This window comes from Eurytemora carolleeae, unplaced genomic scaffold, assembly GCF_000591075.1.
Source record: "Eurytemora carolleeae unplaced genomic scaffold, Eaff_2.0 scaffold419, whole genome shotgun sequence".
Taxonomy (NCBI): Eukaryota; Metazoa; Arthropoda; class Copepoda; order Calanoida; family Temoridae; genus Eurytemora; species Eurytemora carolleeae.
In genome coordinates this window covers 183,501-200,566 of record NW_019396476.1, presented here as the reverse complement: position 1 = coordinate 200,566, position 17,066 = coordinate 183,501, and the positions used below count along the sequence as shown (strand labels likewise).

General features: G+C 33.1%; 3 protein-coding genes across 4 annotated transcripts in view; all 3 read left to right on the top strand.

The window, feature by feature from the left end:
• The window catches only part of LOC111703971 (NADH dehydrogenase [ubiquinone] 1 alpha subcomplex subunit 9, mitochondrial-like), a 22,631-nt gene extending 10,422 nt beyond the window's left edge, over nt 1-12,209 (top strand). The window contains exons 2-14 of one of the 2 annotated variants that reach the window (XM_023476072.1): nt 1,628-1,633; nt 3,776-3,883; nt 4,451-4,645; nt 5,491-5,596; nt 5,788-5,914; nt 6,358-6,473; nt 6,796-6,851; nt 7,198-7,279; nt 7,558-7,634; nt 8,322-8,423; nt 9,944-10,108; nt 11,188-11,280; nt 11,661-12,209. In XM_023476072.1, coding sequence (XP_023331840.1) covers nt 3,782-3,883; nt 4,451-4,645; nt 5,491-5,596; nt 5,788-5,914; nt 6,358-6,473; nt 6,796-6,851; nt 7,198-7,279; nt 7,558-7,634; nt 8,322-8,423; nt 9,944-10,108; nt 11,188-11,280; nt 11,661-11,723 — 1,284 coding nt within the window. In that variant the 5' untranslated portion in view covers nt 1,628-1,633; nt 3,776-3,781 and the 3' untranslated portion in view covers nt 11,724-12,209. Of the gene's footprint in view, nt 1-1,627; nt 1,634-3,757; nt 3,884-4,450; nt 4,646-5,490; nt 5,597-5,787; nt 5,915-6,357; nt 6,474-6,795; nt 6,852-7,197; nt 7,280-7,557; nt 7,635-8,321; nt 8,424-9,943; nt 10,109-11,187; nt 11,281-11,660 lie in introns of those variants that run through there. The other variant, XM_023476073.1, reaches the window with a different exon arrangement.
• Nucleotides 2,121-3,782, top strand: LOC111703974 (ribonuclease H1). Its single transcript, XM_023476077.1, has 2 exons — nt 2,121-2,469; nt 3,219-3,782. The coding sequence occupies exons 1-2, from the start codon at nt 2,244-2,246 to the stop codon at nt 3,692-3,694; spliced, it is 702 nt and encodes a 233-aa protein (XP_023331845.1). The 5' UTR covers nt 2,121-2,243; the 3' UTR covers nt 3,695-3,782.
• On the top strand, nt 12,208-17,066 carry LOC111703972 (tetraspanin-5-like). The gene is made up of 10 exons (XM_023476075.1): nt 12,208-12,277; nt 12,698-12,803; nt 13,666-13,780; nt 14,111-14,206; nt 15,023-15,073; nt 15,162-15,226; nt 15,690-15,814; nt 16,045-16,117; nt 16,391-16,525; nt 16,741-17,066. The coding sequence occupies exons 1-10, from the start codon at nt 12,216-12,218 to the stop codon at nt 16,813-16,815; spliced, it is 903 nt and encodes a 300-aa protein (XP_023331843.1). The 5' UTR covers nt 12,208-12,215; the 3' UTR covers nt 16,816-17,066.

Here is a 17,066-nt window from a genome sequence, read left to right as displayed (position 1 = left end):
ATTCTTTTCCCAAATGGCTTGCGTATCATAGTCGCAGCACCATGCCAAGAGCAACTCAAGTCCAAACCTGCTAATCTGATTTAAACTATAGAAATTTCTTGTCTGTTTAAACACCTTAGAGTTCCAATTGGAAAAGTGTACAATTGGAAATTTTTCATTTGAGAAAATGCTACTTGAGAAAATGCCACTTTGGAAGATGTCACTTCTCAATATGTACAGTGTACGAAATAGCCGTTGTAAAAAATTCTCCCATGGAAAATTAGCACTGAAGATCTTCTTCTAAAAAATCTGCTGAACCATTTGAAGTGTTGAATATATAAAATAATACCCAACTCTAGATGAAATTAAATCTTGAATTTTTCAGGAGAATTCTGATATTGAAGCAATGAATCCCTTGGAGTAGAACAACGAACTGTCGTGTAGAAAGAGTTATCTTTACTTAAAGGGACTGTCAATGTATTTATAAGTGACCCTCTTCCCCCAGTAAAATAGTTACTTGACCGATTCACAACAGTATCTGGTGTGCGCCCATAGCTTGCAACAATAATATATTGTAGTTTTAAAAATTTGAAATATATCGAATTCCGTCAATTTCGTTCTTTGTCTCTGCAGCATATATCCGCAAGTCACTATTACGGATCGAGTATGCAACACTAAAATTTTAAAGGGTCACTAGAGAAATTACGTTGTTCCTTTTATTTTCCCCTACTTGCTGTATTTAAGAAATATACGCTTCAAAATTTGATATGTCAATTTAATAAATATTTTACTAACCTATCATTTCAAAGTTAGTGTAAAGGGAAATAGTTCTTCAATTGTAATTATCGCTAATGTACATTTGTGTTTCATGTTTCATTTCATATTTTTATTTGAGGAATCTGACTACGAAGCTGTAATAATTTTCTTCCTTTTTCTAATCTCATAGAATTCAAGTTTAAGAAAGGTTTTCCATTTTTAAAAATGTCTTTTACTTTTTCTAGTTTATATACTAACATAACAATTAATAAAATGGCGATTTTTTTCAACTTTTTTCTGCATGTTTTATTTGCAAGGTAAATTGGACTATTTGCGTACCTTTAAAGTATCTTATGAATCTTATATTTATGCCCGATATCCAAGAAGCATTTTCGCAATTTCTTCTTTTACACAGGGTGTCCCACGAAACATGACAGTATGCAAAAGGACTTGAATGTCGTCTTGATTTTTGATATAATTTGCTGTGTTTATTTGTCAACCTAATTTTAGAAGTAAATTTCTAGAGATAATAATCACAAAATTCCCCTAGTCCTGCCATTTCCAAAATGTGGTCTGCCTTTTTTGTGCTTTCAATATTGCCCGACATATAAAGGATTTCGTTCAGATTTCGACAATTTTGATTTTATTTAACAAAAATGAAATCTGAACCAAACTCTTTATATTTCCGGTAATATTGAAAGCACAAAAAACGCAGACCACTTTTTGGAAATGCCAGGGCTAGGAGAATTATGTGATAATTGTTTCAAGAATCATACATGTTAAAGTAGATAGAAGACTAAATGTCACAAATAAATTCATATATCAAAGACGACTTTCAAGTCGTCTTGAGCTTTTCTCATGTTTCGTGGGACACCCTGTACATGAGTTAAAGCTAAAGGAAATTTGGACCAAATTTGAAAATCCCGTGTACAAATCATACTGATCTCACATGCAACCCAGGCGTGTAAAAATGTGGTATCGATTATTCGGAGGGAGGGATGAACTCGAACCTCCGGACGCCATTCATACCTCCGCTATATGCAGACATGAGCCTCACAGAGTTGCTCATAGGCAGTAATGGAAAATTTTAACAATTTTTTTTGACGTAGGGGCATAAGAATTTTATTAATGATGTAGAATTATTTATTGATTGTAATGATTAGAAACGTAAATGGACTCATAAAGTTGTTAATAAGATTTATACTAAAACTTTAAACATTTCTATAGTGCATCCACGTGGAGTTTAATTTGATTGTACAATTAATTGTTCAGTCGCAAGTGCGAATGAACGTTAGTACGAATGTACGTTAGTCAACGATCAATCATTTGCAAACTCCCCCCCTCACCATTATAGGATTTTCCATGCAAATACGACATTTATAAAGCATCCAAGCCAAATATAAAAATATGGAGATTGCGCTTATTGCCGCAACTCCTGAAAAGTACAGAAAAAGAATACTAGCCAAGGTTTATCCTTAGATTAAGTTAATTTATCATATTTAATATTTATGATTAGACATTTTATAATGAACGGAACTAGAGATAAAGGAATCATATCCAAGCTAATGGCGCTGCAGGCTCGAGTTGACGCGATTTCAGAAGAAAGCAGACAAATAAGTGCCTCCATATCAACGATTATTTCGTCGCTCAGTCAGTCCACCAAAAGATCAAATTTAGAGGTTATTGATGCATTACCAGAACCTAAACGGATTAAAGAAGAGAGAAACGGTTCAGGGAAGTTCATTCTTTCTGACATGAAATATATAAGTTGAATAAATGAAAATATGTCTCATATCACATCGGATATAATTACATTTTTATTTATTTTCCCATGCAATACATAAATCGTTCACTAGGAAATTACCTTTGTTCTCACATTTTAATTTGTTTGTTTAAATATCCTAAAATGAAATTTGACAATTTCTGAGTTGCGTGGTCCCCCCTCCCCCAGCTTTTAAGTTTGGACATGTATCCTATTAATCCAATTTTCAACACATAGTTCACAGTTCTTTGGCGTGTCCTAGTAGCCTCATTCGGCCTCCTGGCCCTTCGCTGGCCGCAGTGCTCGTCCTGGCCGCTGCTCTTGAATCATAATTAATCTATTGTTTTAAGTTTTAGAGGTTCTGCATTTAGTCGCATACAAACACAATGCTTTTTCANTCTATTATTACCGCTGACTTAGTCTTATTTTCATTCCTCAATCCAAATGGATGATTTAAGTTATTTTCTTACTCCCGAATTATGATTCAAGTTAGTTGAACCTAGAGAGTCATTTCCATTTACAATTGATTGTTTTACTTTGTTGCGGAGATTCAATACCCTCAACCTTAGATTATACTGCGAACTATGTCACAATATGATAACATCAAGATTGACTCTGTTATGATTGATTTTTTCAAAAACTGAAATCTCTGTATTTTACAGATTTTTTCCAACAATTTTGTTTACAAGCTTTAATCTAAAAAATATACTTCACTGTATAGGCCTGGTGACCAACGCTGAGGGTTTTGTTGTCGTGCACACAGACGGTGCTTGCACAGCTAACGGTAAAGTTGGAGCTCGAGCTGGTGTCGGAGTCTGGTGGGGGGACAACTCTCCATCTAACCTAAGTCGCCCGGTAACAGGGGGGCGGCATACCAACAATACGGCAGAAATACAAGCTGCTACTCTAGCCATAGCGCAGGCTAGGGGTCTTGGTATATCTAAACTTGATATTCACACCGACAGCCAGTTCACTATTAATTGTGTTACTAAATGGATGCGGAATTGGAAGTGTAACAATTGGCAGACCGCTGACAAGAAACCTGTGAAAAATCGTGAAGATCTTGAGGCGCTTGATCGTGAGATGGCGAAGGGTCAATTGCTCCTAAGATGGACCCACGTGCGGGGACATTCTGGTATCTATGGGAACGAACAGGCTGATCGGCTCGCTGTAGCTGGAGCCAAGATGAACCCTTAAATATCAACTCTATCCTTACACTTGAACCTGTGATCTAGAAACTATTCGTTCATTTTTTAATCTGAGCATTTTTATTTTTGTAGAAAAATGGCCGGACTAAGCATGAGGAGTGGAATTCCTCTGCTGAAGCTGCCTGCTGGAACTATGGCACCTTCTTCACAGTTTCTAGCTCAATCCTACTCATCAGAGGTCAGGAATAAAATAATGGGGGGGTCATTTTTTAATCTGAGCATTTTTATTTTTGTAGAAAAATGGCCGGACTAAGCATGAGGAGTGGAATTCCTCTGCTGAAGCTGCCTGCTGGAACTAAGTCACCATCTTCATAGTTACTCGCTCAATCCTGCTCATCGATGTCAGGCATCAAATTAATGATTACAAAAATTGATGTTTCTTGTTCCCCCCTCTTGAAAAAAAATGTTCGTCAAAATTTTAGGAATGTTTGGACAAAATTTATTTTTAGAATTTTATTCGCTGTTATTGGGAAAATATAAAAAGTAAATTTTAGGGTTATTTAAATAATTTTTTCTGTTTTAAAAGTTAAAAAAGGTCAATGAAAATTTTCCTTTTTGCGTCGAATTTTTTCATATTATTCCCCCAGAGTAGTAAAATCATTTTTGAGGGGAGCATTCTAAATGAATATACCGGTGTCAGCCTGAAACAATTAAAAGAGAGAGGCAAGAAACGAAATTGTTATTTAGTTAATTTGTTATTCAGCAATTTTCTAAAATATTTATATTCATGTTTTACTACACTCAGGTTAAGGCCCGTGATATAAACTTGGCAGCCATGAAGCGTGGCCGAGGCGGCCGATCCTCCTTCTCCGGCGATGTTGTGACAGTTTTCGGTGGTAACGGCTTTATCGGCCGGGGAGTGGCGAATCGTCTGGGAAAAAACGGCTCTCAGATGATTTTCCCCTACAGAGGAGATCATTATAAGATGATGCGATTAAAGGTATAATATTATCATACATAAATCTATTTTTTAAGGGTCATATTTGTTAAAATTAAAAGCTATATCTTTTATTTGTAGCCTTGCTGTGAGAGCTGGAAAAATTATGCCATGTAATTTTGGTTCAAATATGATAATTATACTGTACTGTACTGTACTGTACTGTACTGTACTGTACTGTACTGTACTGTACTGTACTGTACTGTACTGTACTGTACTGTATGATAATTATACGCTAACGTTGCTAAACAATGTTAACCAAAGTATATATATTCCCGAAATCAATTAACCATGGATGCATTGTTTTTATTTCAGTTTTAGAACAGCTGTTTAATGTTCATTGTTCAGTATTGATGAGAAGTGATTTTTTTAAATGTTGATATTACATTGCAAATAGAAAATTGTTTTTTTGTTTTATACATTCGACAATATGTACGTAATATGTAAACTGTACATTGTACAGTAGTGCATCCGTTAATGATGTGTTTAGTTTCATGTACCTACAATAAGAATTTTCCAACCAATATAAACACTACAGGCTTACAAATCTTCACTGTTAAGTGAATGGTACACTGGTCACCAGAAAACACTGGAATGATTGTCGTCTTCTTTTTTGCAACTGATTTGCTTTTAAAAATGTGAAATTTTCATAATTTTAAGAAATATAAAAGTACTGTACTGTACTGTACTTGTACTTGTACTTGTACTTGTACTTGTACTTGTACTTGTACTTGTACTTGTACTTGTACTTGTACTTGTACTTGTACTTGTACTGTACTGTACTGTACTGTACTGTACTGTACTGTACTGTACTGCACTGCACTGTACACATGAATGAAAATATCTAGGTAGTAGGAGATCTAGGACAAGTCCTTTTCTGTCCTTTTGAGCTGAAGGATGAGGAGTCTATCAGGAATGCTGTCAAGCACTCCAATATTGTCATCAACCTTATTGGTAATTATTATTCACTATCATCCTGTAAAAAAGATTACTTATATCTCAGACTTTCTTGAATTTAACTTTTGGGGACTAGTCCCCAATGTGTTTTGATTCAATTAGATTCTATTTACAAGAGTAATTTAAAACCTTTATCTGTGACTTAGACTTGCCACTATTTAAAGAGAGTGTTCTAAATTCTCTTAAAGGTCGAGATATGGAGACTCGCAACTTCTCGTATACCGACGTGAACGTGAACGGTCCTGAGACTATTGCTAGAATCTGTAAGGAGATGGGAGTACAGCGACTAGTTCACATGTCATCCATTAACGCCAGGTATGTTAAAAGTATTTTTTTTGTAGACTCTAAAAACCGTCCAACACTCGGCAGAAATTGACCTTCGCGACATCAAAATGTTTGATCACGGATATGTCACCTATTTATGTTACCCATGTTTTTCTTACTACTCTCCAAGTGTTACGATTTGGCCGGCTATAGGTAACATAAGTACAACAACACACAGGCGTTACCTACTAAGGATTAGACTTCAGAGACCATTGTTCGGACCTCATACTGGCTGTTTCCTTATATTTATTGTTTCCTACAAATGTTAACTTGTTTCATTCTTTGCCAAATCATTAAATGACTATTTTCAAGGAAGTCTTAATTCAACCTTAGAATTATCTTATTTAAAAAGTTTCAGGTCGTCTTTACGGTCCCATCCTTTGTGGGTAACGCTGTAAATATGATTTCGATTCTGATTTTTTTTATATTTTCAGAGCTGAACCTGAGCGTGCCTTCCTGTCTCGTGGATCTGAATGGTTGCGGACCAAGTATGCCGGAGAGCTGGCGGTCAGGGATCAGTTTCCTGATGCAACTATCTTCCGTTGTTCAGGAATATTCTACATTTAACCACTCTCCAAATACAGTCATGAAGAGAGACTATAGTGACTCTATTCTTAAAATCATTATCTGAAAAGATATCGTCGTTCATTCTGATTTAAAAGCTGACGAATTTGTAAATTTTGCATAAAATCAGGAACTTCTACATTTAAAAATATCAACTTTTAGATAGAAAATCCAGGATATTTTAATCATTTTGTCTTAGACAAAGGTTTAAAGGGTACCGTTGTGATTCGAGTATTCTCTCTTTAGTCCCTTAAAATGATTTCACCTCATTCCTATTGATTCATAGTATTGAATATATAACAATAAAGATGTTTACGGACAGCAGGATAACTTCATCAACAGGATTTTCTCCATACTAACCAGGGTAATTCAACATTATTACATCCATTTTTTCCAGAGTTTTATTCTTAATTATTGATCATGGGTTTTCTATAGTCTTCTTTGTTAAAATTCAAATATATTTTTATGATAACGCTCACAGATATTCTTTGCTGATTTAGAATATCTGCAATCTGAATAAAACCAATACAAAATTTAACAGATTCTCTTATTTTCATTGCCGAATTTCCAATTTTATTTTATTTAATTCCAAATTTTGAAGCAACATTGATTACTTCTGACCGGCCATAAGTTCAAGGGATAGAAATAAAGAGTAAGAGAATTATCTGTATTGAAATATTTAAATTAATGAATTAATAAAATATGTTTAGAATGGATTTCATGGTATCCCGTTGTATCTGAAGGGAAACTATACAGTTAAACAACCTGTACATATGTCAGATGTTGTTACAGGAACACAGTAAACTAAATTTAAACAGTTTATTATAAACTAGCTTGGGAACCCATCGTGGCCCACGGAAGTCATAGTTAGTCCCACCAATTACCCGTCCTAATTCTAATTCTAATATTTTCACTGAAAAGGGATATATAATGGGGGAAATATAAACATTTTTTTTTCAAACTTATAGAGAATATTTAAGCAATTATATTTGATGGAATTCAAATGAGCCTTATTCAGTTGTTGGTCTGAATCTTTTGATGAATTTTTATTTTACTGTTGATGAATATAGGAATAATGAATTCGTTGTATGATCCTGAGGCCATTGGTCAAACATACGAGGCTGTTGGTCCGGAGAGGATAACCATGGTTCGTATAAAGTATACAGTGAGACCCAACAAAAACTCTGGAATAGGAATTTTAAAAGTAATTTGATGTCGTTAAAAATCAACTAACTGAACAAAACGGGTCGTGTACAGTTTACAATACAATTGCTGTATTTCGTGTTCATGAAAAATATTTTAATACATAACTTGAGACTTACGGTCGTCTTCCTATTCCACAGTTTTATAGGTCGCACTAAATTTAGTAATAGCACCAAAGAGAGATGGTTAATGTTTATTTTTACTTTGCATACCGTTCTATTGTAAATATTATTATTCCCGAGCTTGACAGAATGGCGGAGTCTGTGCAATCACTGTATACTAAAGGTTGCTTGTTTACAAAATAATTGTGCTGTCCAATTGCTTCCTGAGTTATCCAATAGAGTAAACAACCTCTGAAGCTGCAAGGTGGATTTTGAGTGTGCATAAACGGCTTAGAATGTTCGTCTACGGTACATGTATGAGTGTACACTGTACATGTCTTGTTTAGAATTAAATTGTAAGGTATATGTACAAATGTACATATATGGTTTAGTGGGTGGTAACTGGTAAGTGTATGAGTGTACACTATACAATGCATATTATTATTTAGAATAAACTTTTACATTGTGCATCGTGTACGTATATTGTTTAGAATAAACTTGTACGGTACAAGTGTACGTTTATTATTTAGAATGAACTTGTACGGTACATGTACGAGTGTACAAGCCGAACTCCTGAAGCCTGGAATTTCCATATTACAGAACTGATGCTGGACCCTACTGCCTTTATTAAGGTTGGTATAAAAAAGATCGTCAGAAAAGAAAAATAGAAAAGCTAGTTAAAACAGATATTTTTAAAAAGATAGTTTAAAAAGAAAGTTAAAAAAGATAGTTAAAAAGATAATTTAAAAATATGTATGAAAAAGAAAGTTTAAAAAGATAGTTTAAGAAGATAGTTTAAGAAGATAGTTTAAAAAGATAGTTTAAAAAGATATTAAAAAAGATAGTTTTAAAAGACAGTTAAAAAAGACAGTTAAAAAAGACAGTTTAAAAGACATTTGAAAAGACAGTTGAAAAGATCGTCAGAAAAGAAAAATAGAAAAGCTAGTTAAAACAGATATTTTTAAAAAGATAGTTTAAAAAGAAAGTTAAAAAAGATAGTTAAAAAGATAATTTAAAAATATGTATGAAAAAGAAAGTTTAAAAAGATAGTTTAAGAAGATAGTTTAAGAAGATAGTTTAAAAAGATAGTTTAAAAAGATATTAAAAAAGATAGTTTTAAAAGACAGTTAAAAAAGACAGTTAAAAAAGACAGTTTAAAAGACATTTGAAAAGACAGTTGAAAAGACAGTTAAAAAGACAGTTAAACAGACAGTTAAAAATACAGTTAAAAAGACAGTTAAAAAGACAGTTAAAAAGACAGTTAAAAAATGTAGTTAAAAAAGGTATATAAAAAAGATAGTCAAAAAGATAGTCATAAAAGATAGTCATAAAAGATAGTCAAAAAAGATAGTCAAAAAAGATAGTCATAAAAGATAGTCAAAAAGAATACTCTAAAAGGATATTCTAAAAGGATACTCTAAACGGATACTCTAAAAGGATACTCTAAAAGGATACTCTAAAAAGGATACTCTAAAATGATACTCTAAAAGGATTCTCTTAAAGGATACTCTAAAAGGATACTCTAAAAGGATACTCTAAAAGGATACTCTAAAAGGATACTCTAAATAGATACTCTAAATAGATACTTAAAGGCTAATTAAATGGATATTTGAAATGACGTTTCAAAGGAAGGATACTTATAAGGATACTTTAAACAAGACATAGTTAAAATATGCTTAAAGGGCAATTTACCTAACTTGGGTAAATTGACTTTTTTTAATGACTTCGTAAGAATTTGTCTAGTTTAAGTTTTTATTTTCTTACTTTTAATTATGTATTGTGCACGTTTCCTATGCGGTTTTTTATTTTCTTAGTTTGAGACGTCTTAAACCGCCAGTAAACAAATTGTAACCGTCTGGTTAAGAGTGATAGAATTAAATGTTCAGCTCACAAATCTATTCTGTGTCAAGTTCACTGTCAGTCCTTTCTATAATTTCTTATTGACATTTGTAAAATTTGATTTTATCCACTATAATGCGATGGTTACTGATTTTTTATTGATCAATTTATGAATTTAAACATATATCCAACTATCGTTTCAAATCGATCTATCTATCGACATATATATCTATTTATCTACATCTACATATCTATCTATCTATCCATCCATCTATCCATCTATCTATCCATTTATCTATGTGTACTTGTGTAGGCTTACATGACGAGTAAATCTCCCTTCGGTGGAGTGGAAGCATTCTACCAGCAGAGCTTGGATACTCTAGAACGGATGTCTATCAGTGATGAGAGTGAAGGATATCCTGATCTAACTCATCTAGGAGTTAAGCTTAGCACTTTGCAACAGAGGATGCCATGGGAGGTTGGTATATTATATATTAGGATGTTTAAAAAATTAAGCAAATTAAAAAGGGTCACGCTGAAAAGGTGTTAGGTACTTTCCCAAAGGCATTTTCCCAAGTGACAATTTTCCAATTGGCAACTTCCCAAATGTGCAATTTCCCAAGCGGCAACTTTCCAAAGGTTAGGTTAGTCCCTCTGAGGCGCAGCAGGCTGCATCGGGGGCCGACCGCTGCAGCTCGGATGGGCAGAGTGCCGCTGCTAAACAGGTTTAGGGCTGAGCCCTAAGGTTAGGGCAGACTTGGAAGGTTGTCGCTTGAGAAATTGCAAATTTGGGAAGTTGTTACTTGGGAGAATTCCCTTGGGAAGTTGAAACCTAGGAAAAATTCTTTGGGAAAGTACCAGACAATGTTTATTTAAGCAAATCCGCAATTTTTTTATTTGATTTAAAACATGACTGCTAAAAAGACGACTTTTAAGCTATCTGAAGTCAAAATATATTTTTTTAACTGTCCATACTGTAAGGAACTTGTTTTATTTTATATCTGTAAAATTTACACGAAATTGATTAATTGATTTAAGATAAAATGTTCAGTTAAAAGCTAGAGATTTATTCTCCTATTAATTGATAAAATATAAAGCTGTAAACTAGAGATTTATTCTCCTATTAATGGATAAAATACAAAGCTGTAAACTAGAGATTTATTCTCCTATTAATGGATAAAATACAAAGCTGTAAACTAGAGATTTATTCTCCTATTAATTGATAAAATATAAAGCTGTAAACTAGAGATTTATTCTTCTATTAATGGATAAAATATAAAGCTGTAAACTAGAGATTTATTCTCCTATTAATTGATAAAATATAAAGCTGTAAACTAGAGATTTATTCTTCTATTAATGGATAAAATATAAAGCTGTAAACTAGAGATTCATTCTCCTATTAATTGATAAAATATAAAGCTGTAAACTAGAGATTCATTCTCCTATTAATTGATAAAATATTAAGGTGAAAACTAGAGATTTATTCTCCTATTAATGGATAAAATATAAAGGTGAACACTAGAGATTTATTCTTCTATTAATTAATAAAATGTTTAGTTGAAAGCAAGAGATTTATTCTCTTATTATGAATATGAGACAGTGGAGGAGGTTCCAATCGTCAAACCTCCGAAAATTCTCAGTTTCCACGAGGTAGGAACAAATAGAATATTTTAAAGTGACTGTGAAGGAATTTCAGTCACCGTCTAATTAAAGAATGCCATCAACGATTCACAAGCCTTTGACAAGGAGTACAATTGAAATATCTTTATTTTTCCATTAGAAAATTGATGAAACTTACAATCAGGATCTTCCTAGAAAGCATATTGTGGTATTTTACGGCAAATTAACGACAATTTTCCTATATAAGATATAAAACGCATTAAATCTGTCATTGTTTTTAGACAAAGGTTTAAAGAGAATCGTTTCTTGCATTTTTAAAAGAGGAAGGGAAAAAAACTTAACTATTTAAGGAAAATCTAAATTTTAAAATAATCTTCTCTGGATTAATCTAAAATTTGTTAAATCTGTAGGAGAGGGATTTGAAGAACCGCGGAGCTGCCGGACTTCTTAATATTATCCCTGGCATCAACTAAACAAAAGTTTTGAACGCGAACCCCTCGGACTGGTTCATGTGTTCTGGAGACATGTTTTTCAGAGATAGACCAATTTGAATTAACATAAAAATACAGTTATAATATAACAAGGGTATTTTTCCCATTTTCCTTCCCTGTGTGAGGGGTAGAGTAAAACTTTTTCAAGGAATTGATTTTTATTCAATTCCTTGAATCAGACGCTGCTAAATTCTAGGGGAAATACTTTGTGTGGGGGGGGGAGGGGTTGTAAAATTAAACTTCTGGTAAATTGAAACCCAGTTTAAACCTGTTAATTTATTTCCACATCAAATTAGTTTTTATTAAATTTGACAACAATTCAGATTTAACAAATCTATACTTTAAATTTTTCCCCAAAATATTTGTTTGTCCCTCCATCTTGAATAAAATGTATAAATATATATATATATATCGTATATAGCCCTGCAGTAGGTTGTGAAGTATCCTTCACCTAGTCCTTGTTACAGATGTAAAATGTCACCTAGAGAACAGGCGTATAGGGAGAGGGCTGTAGCCCCGGCTCCATCTAGCTCCAGGTGATAAATCCTTTCATTCATCATTAGATTCATTTTTTGGAATTTTTCTAAGGTAAAATATTCAAAAAATATGTTGGTATTTTGTTTTTTGTTTGTATTCTAGAATAAGTTGAGTTTTTTATCAAAAAATCTAGTTTTCAAATTTAGGGGTTTTATTGTTGAATTGGGTAAAATAAATAATTTTAAAGTAAATGTTTGAAAAGAAGTATTTTAAGACAAAAATACTAATTTTTACTCGTACATTTTGGAAAAAGTTCCTTCAAGGGATAGGGTGATTCTAGAAAGTGTAAAATTCCATTGGTTGGTTGGTTGGTTGGTTGGTTGGTTGATTGATTGATTGATTGATTGATTGATTGATTGATTGATCGATATATTAAATAACATTATACATTGATAAATTGATTGATTGATTGATTGCAGGCGACGTCGTATTCCTGAAGGGTTTACCTATATCTCCTCGTGTGTCAAGTATACGATGTTCTTTTTCAACTTCCTCTTCTGGATGTGCGGACTTCTTCTCATAGCGGTAATTTAATCAAATTTAACTATCTTTTCAAAAAAAAATTGATTTAAAAAAATATTTATGATTTTAAGTTGTCCTGAACTTTACATTGTATATTATGTGATTTTGTTGAAATTGTTCATTTAGTCATCTACATATATATTACTAGCTGAAGGACCTGTCGTTGCCCTTTGGATTTTTTTAAATCGAATTGTAAGCCTATGTTATTCCAGGGGCACTCATGGGTTCCCTAAAAAAATGTCAGCCCATTCGGTCCAGCCGTTTCGCCGGCTTTACGCATATAACAATGTCTTGTTATATCATACAGGAGAAATAAAGTAGTGTTGTTTTTTGGATTTCCGATCATAACTCATGAACTTCTTGGGTAACTTGGGAGAACCACGGGAATGTTTTTAGCTTGGTTTGAAAATTCCAAGTTGAGTGGGTCGACTTATATAAGTAGAACTCCAGGCAAAGTTGTGTTCCCAAGCTAGCTTAATATATTTGACATATTTAGGATTTATTTGCGTGACGTGGGTTGACGTTTATTGGGAAAGTTTTATTTCCAGACAAAGCTGGAGCACTTTAAATTCGGGTAACCTCTATGGCCTATGCTTTACCTAAAGGGTTGACTGATACCAACCAACCAATGGAGTAAATTGATGAGCCAACTGGCTGGAATGTATCTCCTTTTTATCCTATGACAATAGAGTAATTGTTGGGGGTATAAAGGTCCAGTTAGAGTAGGGGTGGGACGGTGCTTCCTGCGCCTGGTGGCGGTCTGGGGGTTCATAGCGGGGCCTCTTTTTCAGATTTCATTTCAAATTAGTTCAAATTTGTCCTAAGCTAGCAATAAAATGAACAAAATATTACATAATCAATTAAGGTTGGAATCTACGCAACCTTGGATAAATGGTCGAACGGTGAGGTGTTCAACTTGAAAACAATCTACGACGTCATGTTCAATATTGGTTTTCTTTTCATCATAATTGGCGGTGTAGGTGAGAAATTAATATTTTTAATCTTAATTAGTTTTATCGTTAAATTGGGGGATACAAAGGTTTTTAGGAAAAAATAAATCAAATCCAGGGAAAATTTATGATATTAGTAAAAATAAGTATTAATATTCTTTTTAAAAAACACAGCCAGAAATCGGCTTCGATAAAAAAAAATAAGGTATTTGGTTACAGCTCTTGCATCATATTCAATTGTATTTTCGATTGAATTTTCTAGTTTTTCCTATTTTTCTTGCTGTTGTATTACTAATCCCCGGAAGAAGTCTGGTCACTAAATGATTATTTAAATGAGTGATTAAGAATTTTTTGTTGCAGTTTGTATTGTGAGTTTTGCTGGGTGTATCGGATCCTTGAGAGAGAATATGTTTCTTCTAAAGTTCTACTCATTCTGCTTACTCATATTCTTTCTGGGTGAGATATCTTATTACATTTGATTCGGATCCCGGATCCGTCCTGAAATCTGTAAGATCTACTCATTTTATTTTAACAGAAGAAGAATTTTCAAATTATTTTTCTTCTTCTTTTTTCGCTTATTTTTTATACTAAACCAATTAAAAAATAAGGAAATTTTTAATAAACGCAATTTTTCAGTAGTTCAGTTTGGATTATGAGATCAAAAAGTTTTTTCACAGTTTTTGGTCGATATTTTGCCCCGTGGATGTTGCGGATCCGTCCTTATGATCTATTTAATTTGGATGCGGATCCGGGTCCAGGCCATGAACATTTCTTTAATATTTACTGAATTTGTTTAACAAAGCAGAATTGTCAAATTATTTTTCTTCTTTTTTTTGATTATTTTCATGCTAAAACTTGAAATATTCAGAGATCAGGAATCTTTCTTTTTCAACACTTCAGATTTGGGTTTTGAGAGTAAAAAAGTATTTTTGCACTTTTTATTTGATATTTCCCTCTTGGATCCGTATCCGTGTATCCGCATATTTTTGCTTATCTGGATCCAGGAAGCCAAAATCTTGCGGATCCAACGGATCCGGATCCTAAGCACTGCGCCATGATAATCAAGAATAATTGATAACGGTTGGTAGCTATTTTATCATTTGTACATGGTAGAAGGCTTCAATAATCATTAGTTTCTCCATTACAGGCCTATTTTGCTTTCATCACTGTTTTAATCCATTTTTGTATTATTTTATAATATAATGAGAATTATTATTTCCGACATATCTCAGCTTTAGTCAAGGATTTATCGATTAAACTTTATCTATTCAGCTGAGATGACCCTCATGGCTCTTGCCTTCATCTATCCGCATAAACTTACAGGTACGCCGAGCAAATAAACAAATCATTAAATTCGCTTTTTATATATTCAAAATTTTTTTTTTTGATTATTGATATTTGTTTTCTGAAGAGTTTCTTGAAAATGAGCTCTCCGAGAAGTTGATTGCGAGCTACAGGGACGATTTGGATTTCCAGGTAGAAAAATTGTTCCAAAAAAAACAATTTTTAATTTAAGTTTGCTATGTTATTAATATTAATTAAAAAAAGATCTCCATTTTCTCAATTGAACCTGGTAGAATATTTCAATAGTTTTTACATTTTTTAGCATTTTCTTAAAAATAGTTTGTTAAGTTGTTTGAACCCCAAGGGAATAATGTAAAAATTTTCATGCCAGCCATATTATAGTAAAATTGATTTCAAAGTAAAATTTATTTGAGTAAAAGATTTTTTTAACTTAATAAACTGCAAAAAGTCTATAATATCTAATACAGTATATGGAAGAAGACATTCAAAACTATTCACAAACTGTCATGTTTCGTGGGACACCCTGTAACTCAAAGGTTCAAAGGGTACTGTTGTGAATCAGAACTGGCACTAAACTAAGGGGCACATGAAGTTACGTCTCCAGTCCCTTTAATATTTTTATTTTTATTTTTAGAACCTTATTGACCTGGTTCAGCAGGATTTTGAATGCTGTGGTATATCAAGTAATGGATACAGGGATTGGAGTAAAAATGAATACTTTAACTGCACAACTAAAGAAGACAACCCTAGTGTAGAGAGGTAAATGATAGATTTAGGACTTCAAGGGAGTGTTCATGTTTTGGGGCTAAAAATCAACATTTAACCAATTTGATGAATGCATTATTGCACAATTTCTTTAGTTTTTTTTTTAATTTGATTTTTTCTAAATGTGAGAAAGTTTTATTGTTAAAACTAATTTACATAAAATCTGATCCTTTGATTAAATTGTCCACTGATTTTTCTGACCTTTTATTATGAAAATATTCAAGATGTGGTGTACCCTATTCCTGCTGTCACAAGGAACCTAACGATGTGCTGGTCAACTTTATGTGTGGATTCGAGGTAGATCCTAGTCTTATATTTCATTTCTTTATTCATCGATTGATTGATTGATTGATTGATTGATTGATTGATTGAGTGAGTGAGTGATTGATTAAAAAGTTCAATTTTCTGTTTTTATCATTTTTATTTTCGAGAGCAATGTTTGTTGGAGGTTTGCTCTAAAAGTTGGATGCTTTATGTCATGCGACATGACATGCAAGGACCTCGTTTATTCTGACTGAACAATATCTTCAACTTAATTTTAAAACTCGACATAACTAAAGCTATCACCAGGTTCAAGAGATGAAGGAAGTAGAAGATGTTGTTCGGAAAATTAACACTGAGGGATGTATTCCTGCAATACAGGCGCTTATTGAGGGAAACCTCTATCCGGTCGGAGGAATAGCTATAGGGATAGCGCTTAGTCAGGTAATCAGAGGACAGAACTTTTGGTTGGATTTGCGCTAAGCCGATATCTACAATGTGAACTTTTGATTTGAAAATCGGGGGGTACTCGCAGAGAAAATTTAAGAATTGGTTAAAAAAGTGCCTCTGTGCCCAGGGCTTGTTGGGAACAGACTTAGATTGGGAATATAGATACTTAAAAAAGATAATATTGGTGAAAGTTAATTTTTGTTTTTTAGTTGTTCGTGATTTGGCTGTCTCGAACTCTGGAGGGTCAAATAGAGTCCCAGAAATCCTTGTGGACTATTCAGTAACGATAATGTTTTGTGTACTGTCTACTGTGTACTGTACACTGTATATTGTACACCGTACAATACGGCACTTCAGCAAAGCACTCTTAAATCAGAATGGGAAATGAGTTTCGTACAAATCATAATCTTTCCAAATGCACAATAACTTCCTCATCTACATTATACAGATATTGCTGTACATAAATATTGGAACCATGATATACAGGGTACACCAAACTAAATTCAATGATATTCTTCCATTCATTAAAGGGACT

Coding starts and splice junctions, on each gene's coding strand:
- LOC111703974 (XM_023476077.1), top strand. CDS start 2,244: ATGATTAGACATTTTATAATGAACGGAACTAGAGATAAAGGAATCATA. Junction 2,470..3,218: donor AGAAGAGAGAAACGGTTCAG/GGAAGTTCATTC, acceptor TTCACTGTATAG/GCCTGGTGACCAACGCTGAG.
- LOC111703972 (XM_023476075.1), top strand. CDS start 12,216: ATGTCACCTAGAGAACAGGCGTATAGGGAGAGGGCTGTAGCCCCGGCT. Junction 12,278..12,697: donor CCGGCTCCATCTAGCTCCAG/GTGATAAATCCT, acceptor GATTGATTGCAG/GCGACGTCGTATTCCTGAAG. Junction 12,804..13,665: donor GCGGACTTCTTCTCATAGCG/GTAATTTAATCA, acceptor TAATCAATTAAG/GTTGGAATCTACGCAACCTT.